At 29.3% G+C, this 20,428-nt stretch overlaps 1 protein-coding gene across 1 annotated transcript in view; it reads right to left on the bottom strand.

Annotated features, from left to right (window-relative positions):
- Positions 1-1,768: 1,768 nt before the first annotated feature.
- The window catches only part of LOC129984010 (DNA-directed RNA polymerase III subunit RPC2-like), a 45,139-nt gene continuing 26,479 nt past the window's right edge, over positions 1,769-20,428 (bottom strand). The window contains exons 15-22 of the mRNA XM_056093759.1: positions 20,036-20,209; positions 19,550-19,677; positions 19,282-19,367; positions 17,507-17,630; positions 15,184-15,342; positions 7,116-7,236; positions 4,806-5,507; positions 1,769-2,051 (exon numbers count right to left, since the gene is read on the bottom strand). Of these exons, the coding sequence (XP_055949734.1) occupies positions 1,922-2,051; positions 4,806-5,507; positions 7,116-7,236; positions 15,184-15,342; positions 17,507-17,630; positions 19,282-19,367; positions 19,550-19,677; positions 20,036-20,209 (1,624 nt within the window). The 3' untranslated portion in view covers positions 1,769-1,921. The remainder of the gene's footprint in view (positions 2,052-4,805; positions 5,508-7,115; positions 7,237-15,183; positions 15,343-17,506; positions 17,631-19,281; positions 19,368-19,549; positions 19,678-20,035; positions 20,210-20,428) is intronic.

Below are 20,428 nucleotides of genomic sequence, written 5' to 3'. Positions count from 1 at the left end.
GCAATAATAAAAAGCACTTGTAACATGCACATACGAATCACTTCATTTTATCTTCAATTTCATGAAACTTTCACCTTTTCCCCTTCCGCCGTAGGATGCTGCGCTGTGCGTGATTCTTGTGCAAATCAAACAAACAATAAAAGACCCACGCACCTCCCGCTTTTATTTTTAATATTTATTTTCACTGTAACCACTCGCAGATAGCACAATCAGAAAGGTCAAGCAACCCTCTGCAAGAGTGGGTTGCGTAGAGAACAAAAAACTCAGTTGGAATACAAACAGTGAACATTTGAAAGAAAAAAAATCGCCTACTCGAAGATCTATCTGTCTATAAGCATCGATGGCGAAAAAGTAACAATATTAGAGGAAGTGTACGATAATTATAATAATGCTAACAAAATTTGGCAACATTACGAACTATTGGCGAGAAATATGAGGAGTATTTGAGTCAATTGGTGCTTACCTTTGAGAAGTGAACACAATAATTTCATCTGATTTTAAATAATTTGGATTTTTTTTTTTCTCGTAAGTCAACTTTTTTACTTTAATATGCTAAAAGAAATGGTCAAGAAGTGTTAAAGTAAATGTTGTTGTTGTTTCTAATGGCACGTGTCATAAAATCACTGACTTTAGAAGTCAGTGATTTTAAGCCAGGGGTGCGTCTCTTGTTTTTTCAGTAGCGCCGTCTAAGGCCAAGAGTACGACTTAGCTACACACACGTCACAACCTTTTTTACAGGGCGGACTTCATTCATGCATTTCATTCACTCATCCACAGATCGTAATTTAGACCTGAATCAGAGAACGATCACCCCTGATCCAGTACCCCCAGTGGTATTACTCTCGACATGGAGGACTTTGTGACCACGACAGATTTATTCGTGCGCCAGCCACCACTCACACGGAGAGTCTTCGGCAGGCAGGGTTTGAACTTGCAACACAAGGGACGCGAGTCCAACGCCCTACCAACCAGGCTATCCGGGCCAAAAGTAAATCTAAATCTATACTAATAATAAGGATGAGTGTGGGAGTATGTTAACTCTCTAGGGATATTAGTTATATTTAACTCCAATTAAATGATTTAGATATCTTTTCATCTTTGATTCCATTATATTTCCAGACATTAAAGGCATATTATTTTAATTACCTTATATATGTTCTCTTCATTGCGCACACGAACTTCTTCCAATTAAAACCATTCCTGCGATATTATTGCGCTGTTAAAAGCATAAATGTCCGGTTCATCTGGTTTATAAATGAGAGCGGTATTTAACCTGATTTTTTTTCATTTGTCTTGTGAGCTACACAGGTGTTAAACATAATTCTTTTTCTTTAGCTTTCAACAATGAAAGAAAATCGTGCGATTGAATATTTGATGAAACAATGAAAATGATTTTGGAATATTTGAACTTTTTCAATGATACACAAATTCGGATCAAACTTTGATTCAAATAAACACATCATTTTAATGGGTCTATCATTTAAGATGAAACCCTACAATACAGACTTGCAGAGCAATTCAATTAAAGCGACTGTAAATGCTTAGTAGGCGGACAATAGTAATTAAGGAGATGTCCGGGGAAGGTTTCAGCTCACAGTTTTGATATTTTTTTTCATCATGCAACTTACTGATAATATACGTCTCTCTCTCTCTCTATATATATATATTATATATATATAATGCTAAATTCCACATAGCAAACTAAGTTTCTATATGCAGTGCATTGTACACAGAAGCAGAGCAATTTCACTTAGAAAAGCCAATGATATCAACAGGTATTTTTTTTTATTAAATTTATCTTTTTGTACAATATATTACACCATTTATGTGCACAAAAATATATACATTTTAATTGATGGACGGTCAACTCATAAAATAACATAGCCATTTTCAAAATATTTAATCTTTCGAATTCCAATTTCTATTCAAAATATTTAGCTAATTTTAAGCGAGGAACCACATTCATGGACTGCAGTTCTTGGAAGAGTAGCTTGCAGGCGTATGGCATGCGGATGGAAGCAATGTTACTGGAAGACTTGCAGAAGTGACACCTGGAAAGGAAGAATAATAACAATAATAAAGTCAATCGGCTGATACAGCAACACAGAAATATCAACATACTATGAATGCAACAAATGCCACAAATATTATCTCATAGAAATGAATGAACAAAATAGCAAATTTCCCTCTGACAAAATAAAAGATTATTTTGAAAATAAAATAAAATAAAAAATTTTTATAGAATGAACTCTAAAAAAGACTGAATTAATTATACTAATACATATGTCACAAAAATGTATATTTATTTTGAATAGCTACGAGGGTGATTACTTGTCGAAATCAAATAATGCAAAATGCATCCCTAAATACCCTATGCAATTCATTTAAATGCGAATGATGTTCTATTTTTAGCTAATAATTATCAGTGCCAATAACTGTAATTATGATGATTAACTAACATACTTTTAGAAAAAAAAATCAGTAAAAATGAAAAATTGTATTAAATTAAAGGATTCGTGACAAGATTTCATATTTTAGCAAGCTTTAAAGATTTCATGTTTATCTCTCATAGTTATGCAATTGTTACTCAAAAACTGCTCATGGTATTGGGATCATCATAATATATATATATATATATATATATATATATATATATATAACCAATCTAAAGTAAGAAATATTTAGAAAACGAAACTAAAATGAAAACGAAACGAAATAGTTTCGGAATCGCAACTAAAAATTATTTCTTATTCAAACTAAAACCAAAAACAGGAAAAACATCATAGTATATATATATAGATTTTAAACTCTTAATTTAAATCCAAATTAATTCCCAAAGTTTTATCTTAATTTAGCCTGTAGTAATTTCATTCTAAAATATTCTCTTATTTCCTGATCACATTCCACTTTTTCTATTTAATTAATTCAAGCGAAGCTTTATAAAATGATTTAGACAGCGGTCCCACGCTCCGAATGAAAGGATAAAAATTGCTGATCTAAACAAATTATTTTTTAAAAGATCCCTGTGTTTCCCTTGCTTGTGATTGACATGTGTCAGAAATCCCTATCAGAATCTAAATAATATATATATATACTAAATACTATCATTATCTAAATATTATACATCCCTATCAGAAGCTTATAATAATAATTGCCAGATATCCTTATTAGAATCTAATAATATGCTGCGAATTTTTTTTTCTTCTTCTTTTTTTCCTATCGATATCTCATGCTATATAAGACCAGGGATAAATTATTTTTGTCTTCTCTTGCTTAATCTGTTGCTGTGAGCGGACGGGTTTTGTTTGCGCCTCTTGTAAATAAATTATGTCTTCCCGGAATGGATTCAAGCAAACTTAAAAACACAAAGTTTCTTCACTGTCTTCAAATTGAAAAATTATATACTGACACACGCACGCACGCATATGACATCTCTAAATCTAAATTAAATCCTAATTTTTATCTTCATTTAGCCTATATCAACTTCATTCTAAAATGTTCTCTTATTTCCTGATACAATTCCACTTTTTAAAAATCTAATTAATGCTACACGAACTCTCTAAAATTGCTTAAATCCGCATTTGCACACGCTCCGAGTGACGGGATGAAAACCTGTCATGCTAAGCGAATTCTTTTTAAAAGATACCCATATTCCCCTTACCTAAATCCACACATGTAAAGAAATGCCTATCAGAATCTCACAATATATAAATCGCCGGGGGAAAATATTTCGCTCTCTTCTGCTGTTATACAGTTTGTGAACGGAAGTCAGTTCGTTCTCGTTTCTTGTACATAAATTATGTTTCCGGGGATAGAATGAAAGCGAAGTTTAAAATGACAAAAGTGTCTTCTCTCTTCGGCCATGCAACTGCTTCCAATGGCAAATAAATAGTGGTTTCCACATTTTACTTCAAATCATTGGGAGATAATATTTGGGATTCCTTTTAATAATGTCATGAAGTTATTTCTTCTTCTTCACTAGCCAAACTTATGCATGTGGATGAAATAGTACGTGGGAAAAAAACTCAGATAATCAGATGACAGATGCTGTCGGAGAAAAGAAAGTGAAGCACCACTAGATAATCTTTGTTAGTATTCTCTTACAAAATATTGCCGTAAAAAAGATTTATTGAAAGATTATTTAGACAGTATTAAAGATTATTAAATATTGATTTCAGTTTTAAGTAATGCCCACTATAATAGTTAACACTCTTTTCACGACAATGAAATGAAAAGCACGGTTTAAATTAAATTTCAAATAGCATTTACCTTTTGAGATGCTTTTATATGTCAGTAATTCTTTTCTTAAACTAATACAATTCATACTTGAAAGAAATTCGCTTTAAAAAGCTAAAGCTTTTCTTGAAATAAAACAAAATTTTCAGTTCCTATAAAATATCCTGTTATTCATTTAATTTTAATTCTTAAACAGAATACAGTTGATTCGTCCCACACATTTTCTCGTGTTGCGTGTCTCGTCTGTTATTGCTTCATAAATAAAAAAGTTATGATGATTTTAGAACGTACAATTTGCCCAAAAACTTGCTGTTCCAGGCTTATGTCTTACAGATTTCTTTGCGGTCCTTAATGTGTTAAATATTTGCCTCTTGTTGGTTATGCATCGATTTAGCTGAAAAAACACGAAAACGAGATATCTCTTGATCAGGCCACAACGTTCGGTCTGCTAAAAACGAGAAATCTCGTGACAATGTGTTAATATACCTCAAAATAAACTAAGCAATTATTAGGAACTTCTTAATAGCAAATGGAATAAAAATGATTTAAAAATCTAATAAATTCCTTACCAATTGGAATACCCCATAAGACCGCACTTCCCACAAACATCTACATCAAAGGCATCACTTGAAAGCATTAACCTTTCCAGAAGCAACATACTTGTGCCATGACCAATCAAACAATCTCTTTCCATTTCTCCAAGCCTCAAGCCACCATCTCTTGCACGGCCATCAGTGGGTTGTCGAGTGAGAACAGTCCTTGGACCCCGTGCACGTGCATGGATTTTATCCACAACCATATGTTTTAGTTTCTGATAGTAGATAGGACCAAAAAATATATATGCCTGTAAAGGCTCGCCAGTAATGCCAGAAGTCATGCAATCTTTGCCTTGGTAATTGAATCCACACTTGATCAGATCTTCAGATATGTCTTGAACCTTATCACCGCTGAATGCTGTGGCATATTTTAATTTACCAGTTAGAACTCCAGCCTTTCCTGCCAGTAGTTCAATCATTTTGCCAACTGTCATGCGAGATGGGAACCCATGGGGATTCATAATCAAGTCAGGAATAATGCCTTCATTACTGAATGGTAAATCCACTTGCTCTGCAATGAGCCCAACAACTCCTTTTTGTCCATGTCGACTGCTGAATTTGTCCCCAACTTCTGGCCTGCGTGTCTGTCTCATTAAAAGTTTGATTAGAGTAGATTCTTCAGCATTAGGTGCTACCATCACTCTTTCAACATAGGATGGCAAAATGCCTTTATGTCTGAAAAATAAAAGGAAAAATGTAATTTCATTAAAATAAATGATTTAAATGCTAAATATTTTGCTTAATGGAGCTTCACAATCTAATTAGATACCACTCTCCATTTGAGAATGAATTTCTATCCGAAAGCTCATAAAACATTTTGCATGCTAATAGTTTCCATTATTGAAACATCATTTTTGTTTTGTATTATAAAACACTGAATATCTTAATTTTAGTTTATAAGTTGAAAAATACAATAATTTAATGCAAGCATGCTTTAAAGTCAAAGATTTAAGTGGTAAAAAGGAAAAAATACTTTCTTTTTTTGTGATCATTTTTTCAGTTGTACTATATAAATAAACAAAAGCTGTAAGTAAATCTAACAGTTTTATCCCCCCTTTTTAAACTAATACTATTTTATAGATCAATTTTATCTAAAAAATTAATTTAAAAGCTTGCAAAGTTTTACTTCATCTTTAATTCTTTTTTTTTTTAAAAATATGAGCAATATATTACAAGAAGATATTAATAAAAAAAGTGCTTTTCTAGCAAAAAACAATGAAGGATCATATCCAGGAATCAGATTGATTTTATTTAACACTAAATTGTAATTAAATTAAATACTTTAAAAAAAACTGACTTTTTTATACCAATTCAACAAATAATAAATTTTTCAATAAATTGCAAGCTTTCAAAAGGTAATGGCATATAAAAATAATTATATTAAAACCTCATATACTTTAATAAATGTAATAAAAATAAAAAACAAAATCACCATAATAATAGCAAGTTATGAAAAATGAAAACATTGCTTCTATTAAGTTGCACAACAATTATTAACATTAAATATTGCTAAATAAAATTTCTGAAGCAAAAAGAGTAATAACAATCAAAACTTACCATGATTTCCTCATAAATGAGAATATTCAATAAAGTTCTACAACATCCATTAAAAGGGAACACAAAATATTTATATAAAAGGCAAATATTTATAGAAATAGCAAAATTTTATTTTTTAACTTAATTTTAATGCTTAATTATTTTATTTTAATTCCATACAAATATAATTAACACAGTATTAATTTTAATGTTTTATCACAAATGTCTATTTTATGAGATGCTGATTCTTACATAATTTGTTTAATTTAGTTATATTAACATTCCATTTTGAAGTAGCACAACAACTATTTTTAGATGGGTCTTATAATTTTGAACCACAGTCAGAAGACAAAAGTTCCACATTACACCAATGAGATTAATATTTAGGAATTAGATATGACAAAAATTTAAACTTAAAATTAATTATGAAATACAATTTTTATAAAACATACTTAAAATCTTTTACTATTTTGTATTTAAAATTAATTTTAGAATTAGAATGAGCTTGGCTCAGATTTGATTAGAATCTAGATTTGAAGTATTTTTGCAATAGAAAATAACATTTTTACTCCTTTTGAATTAGAGCATTTTCAAAAAGCATTATATTTGTTAAACATTTAAGGACCATAACTTTAAGATCTTTGTTACTTACTTCTACTTCTAGTAACTTCTAAATTTATATATAAATAAAATGCAAATTTTGATAACAGAATATGCAAAGTTACTTTAAATAAAAACAACACTTACACAACAGGAACTTCTTTATAGGGCTGCTCAGCGTTCTCAAGTTCAGCTTCTGTTGGCAATGAGGTTGTAATGGATGGCATTGATTTATTTATTAAAACTTGTCGAACATCAACTTTCACACCTATAATTTTAAAAAAAGTAAAAATTATTTTAGAGCTAACTGCAATTGTCACACATCCTGACATTTTAAAAATATCTTTTCAGACAAAAGACAAATCCCGTTGGCATTTCACACTTCTTTATCATATATACTAGCCACATTTTGCAACCAGCTGGTTTGATGGAATTAATGTTTGCTAATAATTAAATATTTTGTGAAACTATATCTATATCATTTTCTCAACAAAGTATATTCACATTATTAAACATTCACAACATGAAATTTGCCATTCTGAGATTCATTTTTAAGCAACTGCAATATTTCTAATATTTATTATTTTTAATTAATTGTTTCTTAAAATATTAAATTAAATAATTAAAAATTAAGTCAAACTTTAGCACTTTTCCTTGACTTTACTTCTTGCAATTTCTGAAATAATTATTGCAAAAAAAGTTTTATATGGCAGCTGAAAGAGTAAGTACGCATCTTTTTAAAGACTTTGGCTAAAATATTATAGGTTTTAGCTTAAATATATATGATTTTCATTATTGACAATCGGTCTTATTAACATAATATAATTGAGTCCTTTTCCTACCGATGAGTTAGACCTTTAGAAATCAGTTAGTTCACTGGAGATATTTATTATATTTAACTTCAGTTAAATTGTTAGATGGAACTTCATGTTTCTTTATTTCCTCAAGTTTAGTTTAGTTTAGTTATATTAATGTGTCGTTTTTTAAAGCAACAATAGGGCTATTTTGGGATAGACCTCGTATTTTTGTACCGCGGTCAGATGACGAGGACGACATCTAAGGTAGAACCCCCTCTCCAAACTTCCACACCACACCAGAGGGAGGACACGTTTGGTCACAACAGATTTAACATGCAGCAGACCCGGTTGCACGACGATTCTTCGGTGAAATCGGGTCTCGAACTTAAAACCCTCCGATTCCGAAGACGAGACCTTACCACCAGGCCACCGCAATCCTTTTATTTCCTCACATTATCAGATATTTTTTAAAAAATTTTATACTTTTTCGTATCTTCTATTTATGTGGCCTTTCCAATGGAGACCAGTCAGCTTGCAACTTCTGAATTAATTATTGCATAAAAATATTCTATATGCAAGTTTAGAATGAAAATATTTATTTTTTCAAAGATGCTGGTTTAAATATTGAATAATATATTTAGGGTATATCTTTTAATTTCCTAGCTTTTTAAATTGTTTTTATTACTGTAAAGTCACACAATAATACTAAATCCACTAATTGCCTTTGGTTTGACTAGCCGGATGGATAGGTATAAAAGGTCATATTTAATTTAATTTAAATTGTAGAGAACATAGCTTCATAATCATGATTCTGAAAAATTATCAGACATTAAAGAACTGTTATTTTAATTGCCTTCCATATGCTTTGCTCGCTGAGTGCATGGACCTTTCTAGTGGGGATAAAATAACAACATAGCACAATTAAAAATGTAAATATTCGTTTCTTCTATCTCTTAAATTTTATGGTATTGTAATTAAAAAAAAAATTTTATTTGTCTTGTAAACTATACAGATATTAAATAAAATCCTTCTCCTTTAAATTTCAACAATGGAAAAAAATCATGCAAAATGAAAACAGTTTGAATTTTATGGCAACAATGTAATATATATATATATATATGTAAGCATTATTTTGTTTGAAGCAGAATGCAGTTTCAAAGACAGTGAAAAGACTTTGATTTCGTGACGTCGTTTTATTTCTTCTTGAAGAAGCACGCATTATTTACAAAAAGGCGCAGACAAGGCACGACCGCCACAATGCGGCACAAAAGCAGAAGTCGAAAAAGAACAAAATAAATTATCCCTCGTCTTATATAACTTGAGATTTTGATAGGAAAAATATTTCTTTATAGTGCTAATATGTCTCATCCAATTGATGAGACATATTAGAGACAGTAAGATTCCAATGGGGATTTCTGACTCATGTCAATCACAAGTAAAGGAAACACAGAGATCTTTTTAAAAAAGAATTTGCTTACTGGACAGTTTTCTATCCCTTCACGTGGAGCGCGTGAATGTGTCGGTGTTTAGCCGAATCAGCAATTTTATAAAGCTTCTCTTGAATTAATTATGTAGAGAAAGTGGAATTGGATCACGAAATAAGAGAATATTTTAGAATGGAGTTACTATGGGCTAAATTAAGATAAAATCTTGGAAATTAATTAAATTGAAAGTAAGATTTTAATATATCGTTACATATATACATATACACACACTTTAAAATTTTTTTTAATTGAATACATTTTTTTTCCATGATAAAATTTTTGGAAGTTATAAAGAAAAATATTCCGAGGTACACATTTCCTCCTGTAGGGTATGTTACGTAAGCATGTTGCCCCGCCTCTCACTTGTAACGCCCTCTAGCGGTATATGTAAAAAAACCATCAGTCTTTGTAACATCATCGACGAAGCAGCAACGCCGAAAGGCAAGGCTCAATCCAACTCCCGAAAGCGGAGAAACAATAAAATCTTTAAAATACAAAAAAGGTCCGTCATCATTATCGAACCTCTCCATTCTGGTCCTAGCGATCCGGAGACGAATTAGCGAAAATATGGAGAAAAATAAAACTCAAAAAGCCAAAGAGTTAAATAGAATCCGTGGAAGGATAAAGGCGAAACTAACAAGTGTTAAAAAGTTTATTGAAAGTAGTTCAACGGTTGAAGAAGAAAATAAATTCATATTAAGCTGTCAACAAAAGCTGGCAATTGTGGAAGAAATAAAAAATGAATTACAAATTTTATTCAAGGATTATTTAGAAATCGACGAAGATGAAACGTTAAGCCAGAAGTGCGATCAAGAAATGATGGATATCGAAGAAGAAAGAAATGAATTAGAGGTAAGTTTGAAATGCTTACTCTCTAATTATAATGTTAACGAAACTGTAATGCATAATATAAATCAAAATTCAAATTTGAAAGCTTATATCAATCATATTGAATTAAAAACGAAACTTCCGGAAATTCCCTTACCGCTATTTTACGGAAAAATGGAAGAATTCAGTAATTTCAAAAATCAATTTATGTGTCTAATAAACGATAATATCGAATTAAAGAATGATCAAAAGTTATTTTATTTAAAAGCTGCCCTCCGTGGTGAAGCTAAATTTATAGAAACAAGTGACGATACATTTGAGTCACTGTTTGGTGCTCTCGAAGAACGCTTTGAAAATAAGCGAGCAGTTGTTGATATTCATATTCGAAACATGCTAAAACTAGAAAAATTAAATTTTGAGTCTGCAAAAGGCTTACGAAATATCACAGACACAATAAATAAAAGTCTGAGAGGTTTAAAAAGTTTGAATTTAGAATGTAATGACTTAACAAATGCTATATTAGTAAATATAATATTAGAAAGACTTGACAAAGAGAGTAGAAAGGCATATGAAATGTCCATACAATCAAAACAAATACCTTCATTGAAGGAGCTCTTGCAATTTTTAGAATCAAGAGCGATGGTACTCGATCAATTAGGGAAATACCCTACAAGTAACAAATTCCACAAGAAATTTCAAGGCGCAATGAATAAGCCGAAAAACTTTCTTCTTAATGCGGATAAACTAAGTAATGTAAAGCCATGTATTTTATGTAAATTTGAACATCCTTTACAAAGATGCTCTGAATTTTTAAAATTGAGTGTTACTAAAAGAATCGAGCTTTTAGAAAAATATAACATTTGCAAGAACTGTTTGAAATTGCATAAGCCACCCTGCAAATCCACATTCCTCTGCCGAAGCTGTCAAAAATCAGGCCATAATTCTTTGATACATCTGGATCCTAAACTCTTAACGCGCCTAGCAGAGGTAACGCCCCCAGACGCGGGGGAGCAACTTTATGTAAACAATGAACCGTCTGGCTCGTCGAGGTTCCCCCAAAAACTAACCCCTGATGCTGAGTCAGCGCTTACAAGTAACTCGAAACTATCTTCAACCATTCTATGCACCGCGCAGTTATTTATTGAAGACGCATTTGGTCAAAAAATAAAAATAAAGGCCCTGTTGGATTCAGGGAGTTTGGTAAACATAATAACTGCAGATTTGGCCAATTCTTTAGATTTGAAGCGGGAAAAGGTTAATGCATCCATCTCTGGTATTAACGGAGGAGAATTCTTCGTTAAAAATAAATTAACCACTACCATTTTTAATGAAGACAATGATTTTTCCAGAACTGTATCATTTTTAATTATGCCTAAAATTACGCATTTAACTCCTTCTAAAGAAATTGATATCTCAAAAGTTAACTTCCCAAGTGAGATAAAACTTGCGGATGATACTTTTCATATTCCTAGTAAAATTAATGCATTACTCGGATGTGAGTTGTTCTTTGATTTATTGAAAGCAGAAAAATTTAGATCATATGATAATTCACTCTTGTTACAAAATAGTGTGTTCTGATATTTAGTAACTGGAACAATCAACGGCAGAAATTCTCATTTCTTTTCTGGATTAATTTTTAAAAATGATAATCTGGAGAATTCTGTTAAAAATTTCTTTAAGTTAGAATCTTTTCCTGGTGATAATACAGATGATTCAGTCGAAACAAAAACATATGAACAAGCTTACTGTGAGGAACATTTTCTTTCCACTCATAAGAGGGATAGTATCGGAAGGTATATTGTTAAATTACCAATAATTGAAGAAAAACGTTCTACATTAGGCGATTCAAAAGAAATAGCGGAAAGGCGTTTAAATTTACTTTGGAAAAGATTAGATAAAAATAAAACAATGGCAATACAATACAAGGCTTTTATGGATGAATATTTCCAGTTAAATCATATGGAAAGAATTTTAGATTCTCCTGAAATTGCCAATAGTGAATATTATATTCCTCATCATGCCGTGTTTCGCCCAGAAAGCACATCAACACCCTTGATTGTCGTTTTGATGCATCTGCAACAGGAACTATTTTGCATCATTCCAAGATTCCGAACATATCAGTTTGCATTTAGTACAGATATAAAGAAAATGTATCGCCAAATTTTGGTTGCAGAAACAGATAGAGACCTGCAAAAAATTCTGTGTAAACCTAATAGATTTGCTCCTGTGGAAACATACAGACTACGGACTGTGACATATGGAACAAAATGTGCTCCATTTTTAGCCACCAGAACACTCAAGGCATTAGCTGAGAAAGAAAAAAGTGAATTTCCTCAAGCATCTGCAGCACTTCTTACTGATGTTTATGTTGACATTTTAACTGGTTCAATTAACTTACCAGAAACCAAAGCTTTACAACAGCAGTTAATAGAACTTTTAAGTAAAGGAGGCATGTAACTTCACAAATGGGTTTCCACCCACCCACCATAGATCTACATTGCTTCTGTGATGCCTCAAATAAGGCCTACGCTGCAGTCATCTATGAGTGCTCAATAAATAAATCCAGTGAAGTGAAAACAAGTCCTTTGTGCAGCAAATCGCGAGTGTGTGCAATCAATAATGACTTTATGAAGGAAGTTAAAACTTTTTGTGAAATGAATTTACTAACTAATATTTCTAATAATTTTATTTGTAATATTTTAAATTTAAGTAACAACTATACTAAAATTGTAAGTTATCTTTTCAGATTTATTAATCATTTGAAGTGTTCTTCTAAAATGTAAAAAAGGTAAGATAATAATAATGGAAATTGAAGCAGCATCCAACTTCATGGTAAGCAAGGTGCAACCTTCTGAATTTTCAGAGTAAATTAATTATTTGTCAAAATGGCAAAATTAACTAAATCAGTACAACAAGTTTGGAAATATTAGAAACATAATTATTTGAATAATTTACATCTTAGAAACAAATGGCAGTTAACTAAGAATAATGTAAATCTTAATGATATGGTTGTAATCAAAGATCCAGATTTGCTTCCATATAAATGGAAACTGGGTAGAATTCAAGAATTAATAAAATGTTCAGATGGTTTAGTCAGAGTTGTTGTAATAAGAGTTTTGAATGGTGTTATTAAAGGAAGCATTAGTCAAATATGTTTACTTCCAAAAAATTAATTGGATTTATATGTGTATATGATTGTAAATAATATATAGAGACTTTAACTCATTTGTATAAATGTGTATATATAAGAATTATTTCAGTACTATTTTGTGTAAATTTATATTTAAGAATTATTTCAGTATTTTTTATTTGTTTTTGCATTTATTCATTTTTTGTAATAATTCTGTCGAATTTATTGTAATGTGTGAAATTCATATAGTGTCTGAATATTGAAATTGTGCAATTTCAAGGCGGGAGTATGTTACGTAAGCATGTTGCCCCGCCTCTCACTTGTAACGCCCTCTAGCGGTATATGTAAAAAACCATCAGTCTTTGTAACATCATCGACGAAGCAGCAACGCCGAAAGGCAAGGCTCAATCCAACTCCCAAAAGCGGAGAAACAATAAAATCTTTAAAATACAAAAAAGGTCTGTCGTCATTATCGAACCTCTCCAGGGTATATATAAGCAAATTTGGTAGCTCTAGTCAAAACGGTCTGGTTTGTAGAGTGCCAACAAACACATGCATGCATTTATCTTTATTATTAGTGTGTGTGTGTGTGTGTGTATATATATATCAACTAAGATAAAAATTCTTCCCATTTTAGAAATGAATGAAATATCTCACTACACTAACAAATAAGCAGTCAGGTTGAAAAAGGATGTTGTGGCTGAATCCAGGATCAAATCTTTATTTTAAATTTCAGATAAACTGCTATTTTAGTAGAAATAAAATTAAAGTTAATCAAAATGCGGAATTTCTGCTTTATGAGGATCTTTCAAATTAATGCACAACTGAAAATTATGCTTAAAATCAGTTTTATATGCTGAAAATGAGATTCTTAATATGCATTACAAAATTGTATGAAAAATAAGTTATAAATAAATGGTGGCCTAAACTAACAACCAAGAATACTTAATGCAATTTGATGACCTGACAATGATGTAGTTTATGCAACTAATATCACATCAAAAGAGTTTTATTCATGAGTTTACACAAACGAGTCATGCAGTTTCTACAGTCTTGAAATACCAGTGTGAAGTTTTTAGTTCTTTCTAATAAAGGAAGAATTCCAAAGTCTAAATTATAATACAGTTTTATTTCAAAACGTATTTGAAAAATAATTAAGAAATACCATGCTTACCAAATGACAAGAATGGATGTGTTCGTTCATCAAAAATCCAGAACTTTGAGAAGGAGCAGAAATGTAATGATGCAGAGAGCAACAGCAAAAAATTATTATAAATTCACTCATAAAATAAATCTGAATGATGAAATTCAAGTGCTTTACACAAACTTTTCTTTTTACTCCTTCCTTTACCAGAACTATTTCACTGTTCCTCTCTTTTATTAGTTAATGAGTTGAACTATAATCCTTATTGTTATTCGGCTCTCAGATATTATAGCTTAAAAAGATGTGCACCGTCAATAGCTGTTTTATGACAGTACGTTTAAGGTTAGTATCCAAAAATCTATTTTATAATTAAATTATCTTTTTAGGCAATTGGATTGAATTCTGCATTATGAAATTTTTTACTAAAATACTAAGGATTAAAAATGAACATTTAGTAGATTTTAATGTTAAAAAGATACATTTTTATTTAATTGAATAATAAAAAAATAATTTTAACTTTTAGAAATAATGAAAATTATTCCAAAATTTGCAAGAAAACGTTATTTTATATCGCACTCATTCACTTTTGCTTTATAATTTCATAAGATAACCAGCACTTAGATGAAATAATACAAAACATTCTAGAATTTAATTTAAAAAATACTTTTGTACAAATTTTTTTTGTGAAAATACCCTCTGAAACATTTATGAATAGAATGCATCCAAATGATTAATATTGTAGAACCCTTATGATAATTTTTAAAATAATTATCTTCAAACTATTCAACATGTTTAACAAATATATCAATACAGAAAAATTGCTGGGTCTTACCAGGTGCAGCTATGCCATCTGAATCAAGAGGCAAATGTTTCCAGATTGGTTTTCTTGTTTCAGCATCAACCTTTGGACCCAGAACTCGATCATATGTCTGATTTGCATATCGCTTCAGAGTAGTTTTACTTGTTCTGTAGACTAGACAACGACCAAAACCTGGCAAAAATATTAACAAGTCAACATACTTATTTAGTTTTCATTGTAAAAACTATAATAGAAAAATATAATATAAAATGAGCACTTTAGGGGATATTATTATGTTTATACAATATAAATAGGTCATACAAATCAAGCTTAGAATTATAAAGCTGAATAATTGTTACTTCACTTTATATCATTTAAACAGCAGGAAATCTACTGCTTAAAAACTTTTATTTAAAAAAAAATATGGATTTTTACAGTAATGTTCAATTGATAAAATATGAATGTAACACTAATTTCTTTTTCAAACTTAAGCATGCTTTACCTATTAAAATGTTAAATGCTAATCAAATGTTAATGCTAAAAATATAGTGAATAATTAAAAGCGTTTTATAAATTTTTATGTATTATCAGTTTTTATATACCTAATTATTCAGCTCATTATTAATAAGAAATAAGGAAAATGCAACATAAAAGCAAATATGGGATAAAATTTATTTAAATAATAACAAAATAAATATTTACTAATGTTACAATTTAAAAATATTACGCATACATTTTACACACACATAAAAAGTAATTGCACCTTAATTTTGCATTAAAAGAGCAATTAATGAAATACATGCTAATGAATTATATTTGGGCTATAAAATCATAACACAATCCTAACAAATTGCATTAATAAAAATTCTGGAAACAAATATTTTGAAAAACCTGATAGCGTTTAAATGAGTTGTAAGCATAATTAGTGCAATTTAAGGATTCTGATAAAAGTAAATAATAAAATGGAAACTCACTATAATTATCACCTTCCAATACCAAGCAAAATTAAGCACTCAAAATGGTTGGTTGATCTGAATAGTTTTATTTTTGAATAACGAAATACAAATTAAATCTACTGCTAATTCATTATTTCTGAGACAGTGAACTAGAAGATTTATCAATAAAAAAAGTACTTTATAAAGTTTTCTTTCCTTTTAAGAAAATTCTTTTCTTTTCTTTCTCCCCCCCCCCCAATTGTAAATACTGAATCGATTCTTTGGTAGTTATTAAAGTAGAAGGTAAATATTGAAGTTATTGAAGTAAGTAGAAGTATTGAAGTATTTAAGAAGTAGTTATTGAAGAATGTCTATCTTTATCAAAAATCTATTCAACTAAAACTTTTCTTAAATGGTGACAGCAACAACAGTTTCTACATCTGTCTAGAATCAATGTTAGAAAGGGAGAAAAAAAAAGTAATATGCATTCTTTATTTTTAATGTAAAATACTCCTGGCCTAGATTCAGAAAACTTGGATAGTTTATGAGAATAAAAGGATATGCTTGTGGCAGAAATCAGTATCCTGTATTTCAACAATGAAGTTCATTATTCTTCCCACATTGGGGAAAGTGATGAGAGTGGGATGGCAGTTTTGAACGTATAATATTTTTCTTCCTTAAAAGTTCCACGGCTAGGGAGAAGAATGTATTTCATTAAAGTTGAACACGCAAACATTCCTAATACATTTGCTTGTTCGTTCTTGCTTGAACGTTCCTAATATACCATTTTATTACTCTTATTCTTAAGAGTTTATTCTATTATATCTATGGATCAAAAATTTTATGCCAAATATAAGTAACCATTAAAAATGCCACTACTTAAAAAAATTTATTGTTCTGTTAAGAAAATATATCAGAAAATATCATCTTTACATGGTCAGTATGTTTATTAAAATGAAATCATATTTCTGAAAATACACACTCATATAAATAAAATAAAATACATATATATGTAACTCATTTTTGTGCAGTCAAGTCAATAAGAAGAAAACACTTTTTGAAATAATTTGAATTTATTTTTCTATGGGAGAGTATGATTTCTACATAGAGACAAAGGCAGAATATATCTGTTTGCACCAGAACAAAAATAAACGTTTCCCACTTCATGCTTTTACTAAGAAATGCTTATAGTGATTTTCTTTTAAACATGTTCATTTAAGAAAGGGAAACTGAGGAATCTTTAGACAAAATGCTGTGGGTCTTAGAGCACTAGAATTTTAAGCACTATATTAGTCATCCTTTTTTAAGAGCATGAGTTGAAAATACTTAAGAATAAAATATGGTCTAATGTAAGATAAAAAGTTTGGATTTAAAATAGATTAAGAGATATTTCATATAACCTAAATTTATACATGACTTACCTCTATCTAGGGATGCTTTGTTTAGAACTATGGCATCTTCTATATCATATCCACTGTAGCTCATTACAGCCACAATTGCATTTTGCCCAGCGGGCAACTTATCAAAATTAATAAGATCCAGTGTCTTAAAAAAATAAGAAAATGGGTGAATTATTCAAAAAGAGAGAGAGAAAAAAAAATACATGCTACAATAATTAAATCATTTGTATACACTAGGAATTAACATATTTAAATTTATTTTTTCCTCTTAGTTAAATTTATATACACAGGGTGGTTACAATTCAAATTAATTCTTAAGTGTAAAATAAAGATAGTTTTAAGAAATGAAATATCAGTAATACACATTTCAGAACATGAAGGTCTTTTAATTCAAACTACCAACAACTTTTCAATTTATTCCTTGTTTTGAAAGCCTACATGTTAATCAGATGCTTAGCAATAGCAATGCAAATTTAAATTAAAATTTTACATGCAACAGATAAGCTTGATAGTTATTTCCTCTTCAATGTATTGATTTGTAGTTTGCCAAACTTTCCTATAATTCAATTTTTACTTTTTTTTTCTTCAAAATATGTTTTTTTATATACAGCAAGTAAATTTCACCAACAGAATGTTTGGAATAAAAAGAAATTTTTATTAATTAAAAAAAATGTTTTACATTTAAAAATATTAGAATTGGAAAACAATTTTTATATCAAACAAAGCTTTTGAGAAATTTTCACTTTATTCTTTCATCCTTAAATTTAATTTTGTATGGTCATTCTGGCATAAAATTCTCACCTTTCTTTAAAAACCTTAGTTAGAGTAACAATTTGATACCATGTAGAAGGCTATGAATGAAATCATTGGTGTTTATATGCAAGTTACAGCAAAAAGAAAAGTATGTCAAATTAATTTTCTTTATTTTAAATAAAAAGTTCATTATCAAATTTAAATTCTGCTGAAACAAATTATTTTCAAATACATCTTAATTATATTTAGGAATATTTAATAGACCATGAAGGCATACCATAGATCTTTCCCTATGCTCTCAATTGGAGTTGCCACTGACTATAAAATTTTCAATTTAGAGGCAGCATTATTTATTTATTTTTAACATCATAAGCAATCTTATTAATTTATTGAATGGTGATTTGTAAACTTTCAGATAAGTTAATTCTGACTGCACTGTGATTCATATCAATAATTCAGCTTTAAGAAATTTAAATTTGTTTTTTTATATGATGTTTTAGAACCATAGTTACTTTATTATGAGAATTAATTAGCACAGCAGATTCACAAAGAGAAAATATTTTTCACATAATAAAAACAGTTCAAAGAATTGAAAATGTTCAAGCACTTTGCATAAAAATAAATATAAAAATTAACATGAAATCCTTAAAATAAAATAAACTTCTTGCTTAAAAATTTTTAGATGAATGTCTGGATTAATGAAAACATTGAAAGGATTTTAAAAGTTAGTATCAGGCTTATGTATAAGAATTCCATTTTTCATGTCCCTGATTAAATTAAAATAAAAATTTCATTAAGTAACATTGTCTCAAATACATTTTTTTTTATTTGCGAAACAGTCAACATTGGAATTCCTGATTAAATAGTCATTCAAAGCTAAAATAAAATATTATAAACAATAATTCATTTACAAGAGACCCAAACAAAGTATGAGATAATGATATAATAAAATATAAAGTTCCTAATTAGTTTTCAGTTTAAATATTGATCTCACAGAAAATGTATACAGTTTTTCCAAATAAATAAAAGAAAAGTATACATACCCGTGTTTTAACTATTGGCTTCTGGGGGTAAACCAAATTATACATTAATGTATCCATGCGATTTTTCTGATTCCATCCAATTGTCCCTAAATACAACTTAAAGTTTAAAAAAGTGCAAAAAAATTTAAACTAATTCAACATTTATATTTTTTTTATCCATTTGATATTAATTTAAAATATAATCCATGAATAATGACTATGTGCAAGATTCTTTAAAAAGTTTAATATAATAAATTATTTAACATTTTGAAATTCAGCAAAAGCTTACCCATGGCTTGTTTCCCCATAGCACACTGGTAAGTGTTTCTAGGTGACTGATTATGATTTGGATATGGTATCAAACCAGCACAAACACCTAATAAAGTGTATGGCTCAATTTCGAGATGTGTAGTATTGCTGCAAATAAAATTCGATATATTTTATATTCTTGAGTATGAGAAATAACAAAAAGTCAAATGAAAGAAAAGTAGAATAAATAAATAATGATAATTATTTTCTATTTTCAGAAATTATAAATTCGCATGCCAACTAATTACAAATATTCTTTTCCCTTAAACTAACTCTTCATATCTGATCTAACACAAATTATAATTTTCTTTAAAAATAGCTGAAATTAGTAATTTAAAAAGAATTTAAGTTAAATTCAGAAATGTTAATAGTTATATTGCTTCCAATACTTTGCTTAAATAATGAATGAAAATTTTTTAGCAGATTTCACATGAATATCATAAATACATTACTAAATAAAACTTACGGTTTGATATCTTTTTCATACACAGCTATGTAACTGTCATTTTCTTCATTTACATCCAAATATTCAATAAGACCATCCCTCAAAAAGTCACGAAAGAATCTTGTATGGTATTCTAATTCTTGTATATGCTTTTCTGTTACTTTTGGTTTACCATTTTCAACAATTATATACGGTCTAAAAAAAAAATATTGCTTAAAGACATGCACAATTTAAAGAAGCTACTTACTTCATGAAGAATTTTCTATACATGTGTGTGTATTTTACTATAATGCATATACATAAACATCATTTTTATATTTAATAATATATAATTTTAAAATTATATATCTGTACTCTAAATATAAACATTATATTAATAAGAAAAACTTTGTATGAAGAGTTCTATAATAGAAT

The sequence above is a fragment of the Argiope bruennichi genome, chromosome 9 (assembly GCF_947563725.1).
Source record: "Argiope bruennichi chromosome 9, qqArgBrue1.1, whole genome shotgun sequence".
In the NCBI taxonomy this organism is placed as follows: Eukaryota; Metazoa; Arthropoda; class Arachnida; order Araneae; family Araneidae; genus Argiope; species Argiope bruennichi.
Note: the sequence above shows the minus strand (reverse complement) of the source record. Positions and strands in the feature narration are given on the sequence as shown.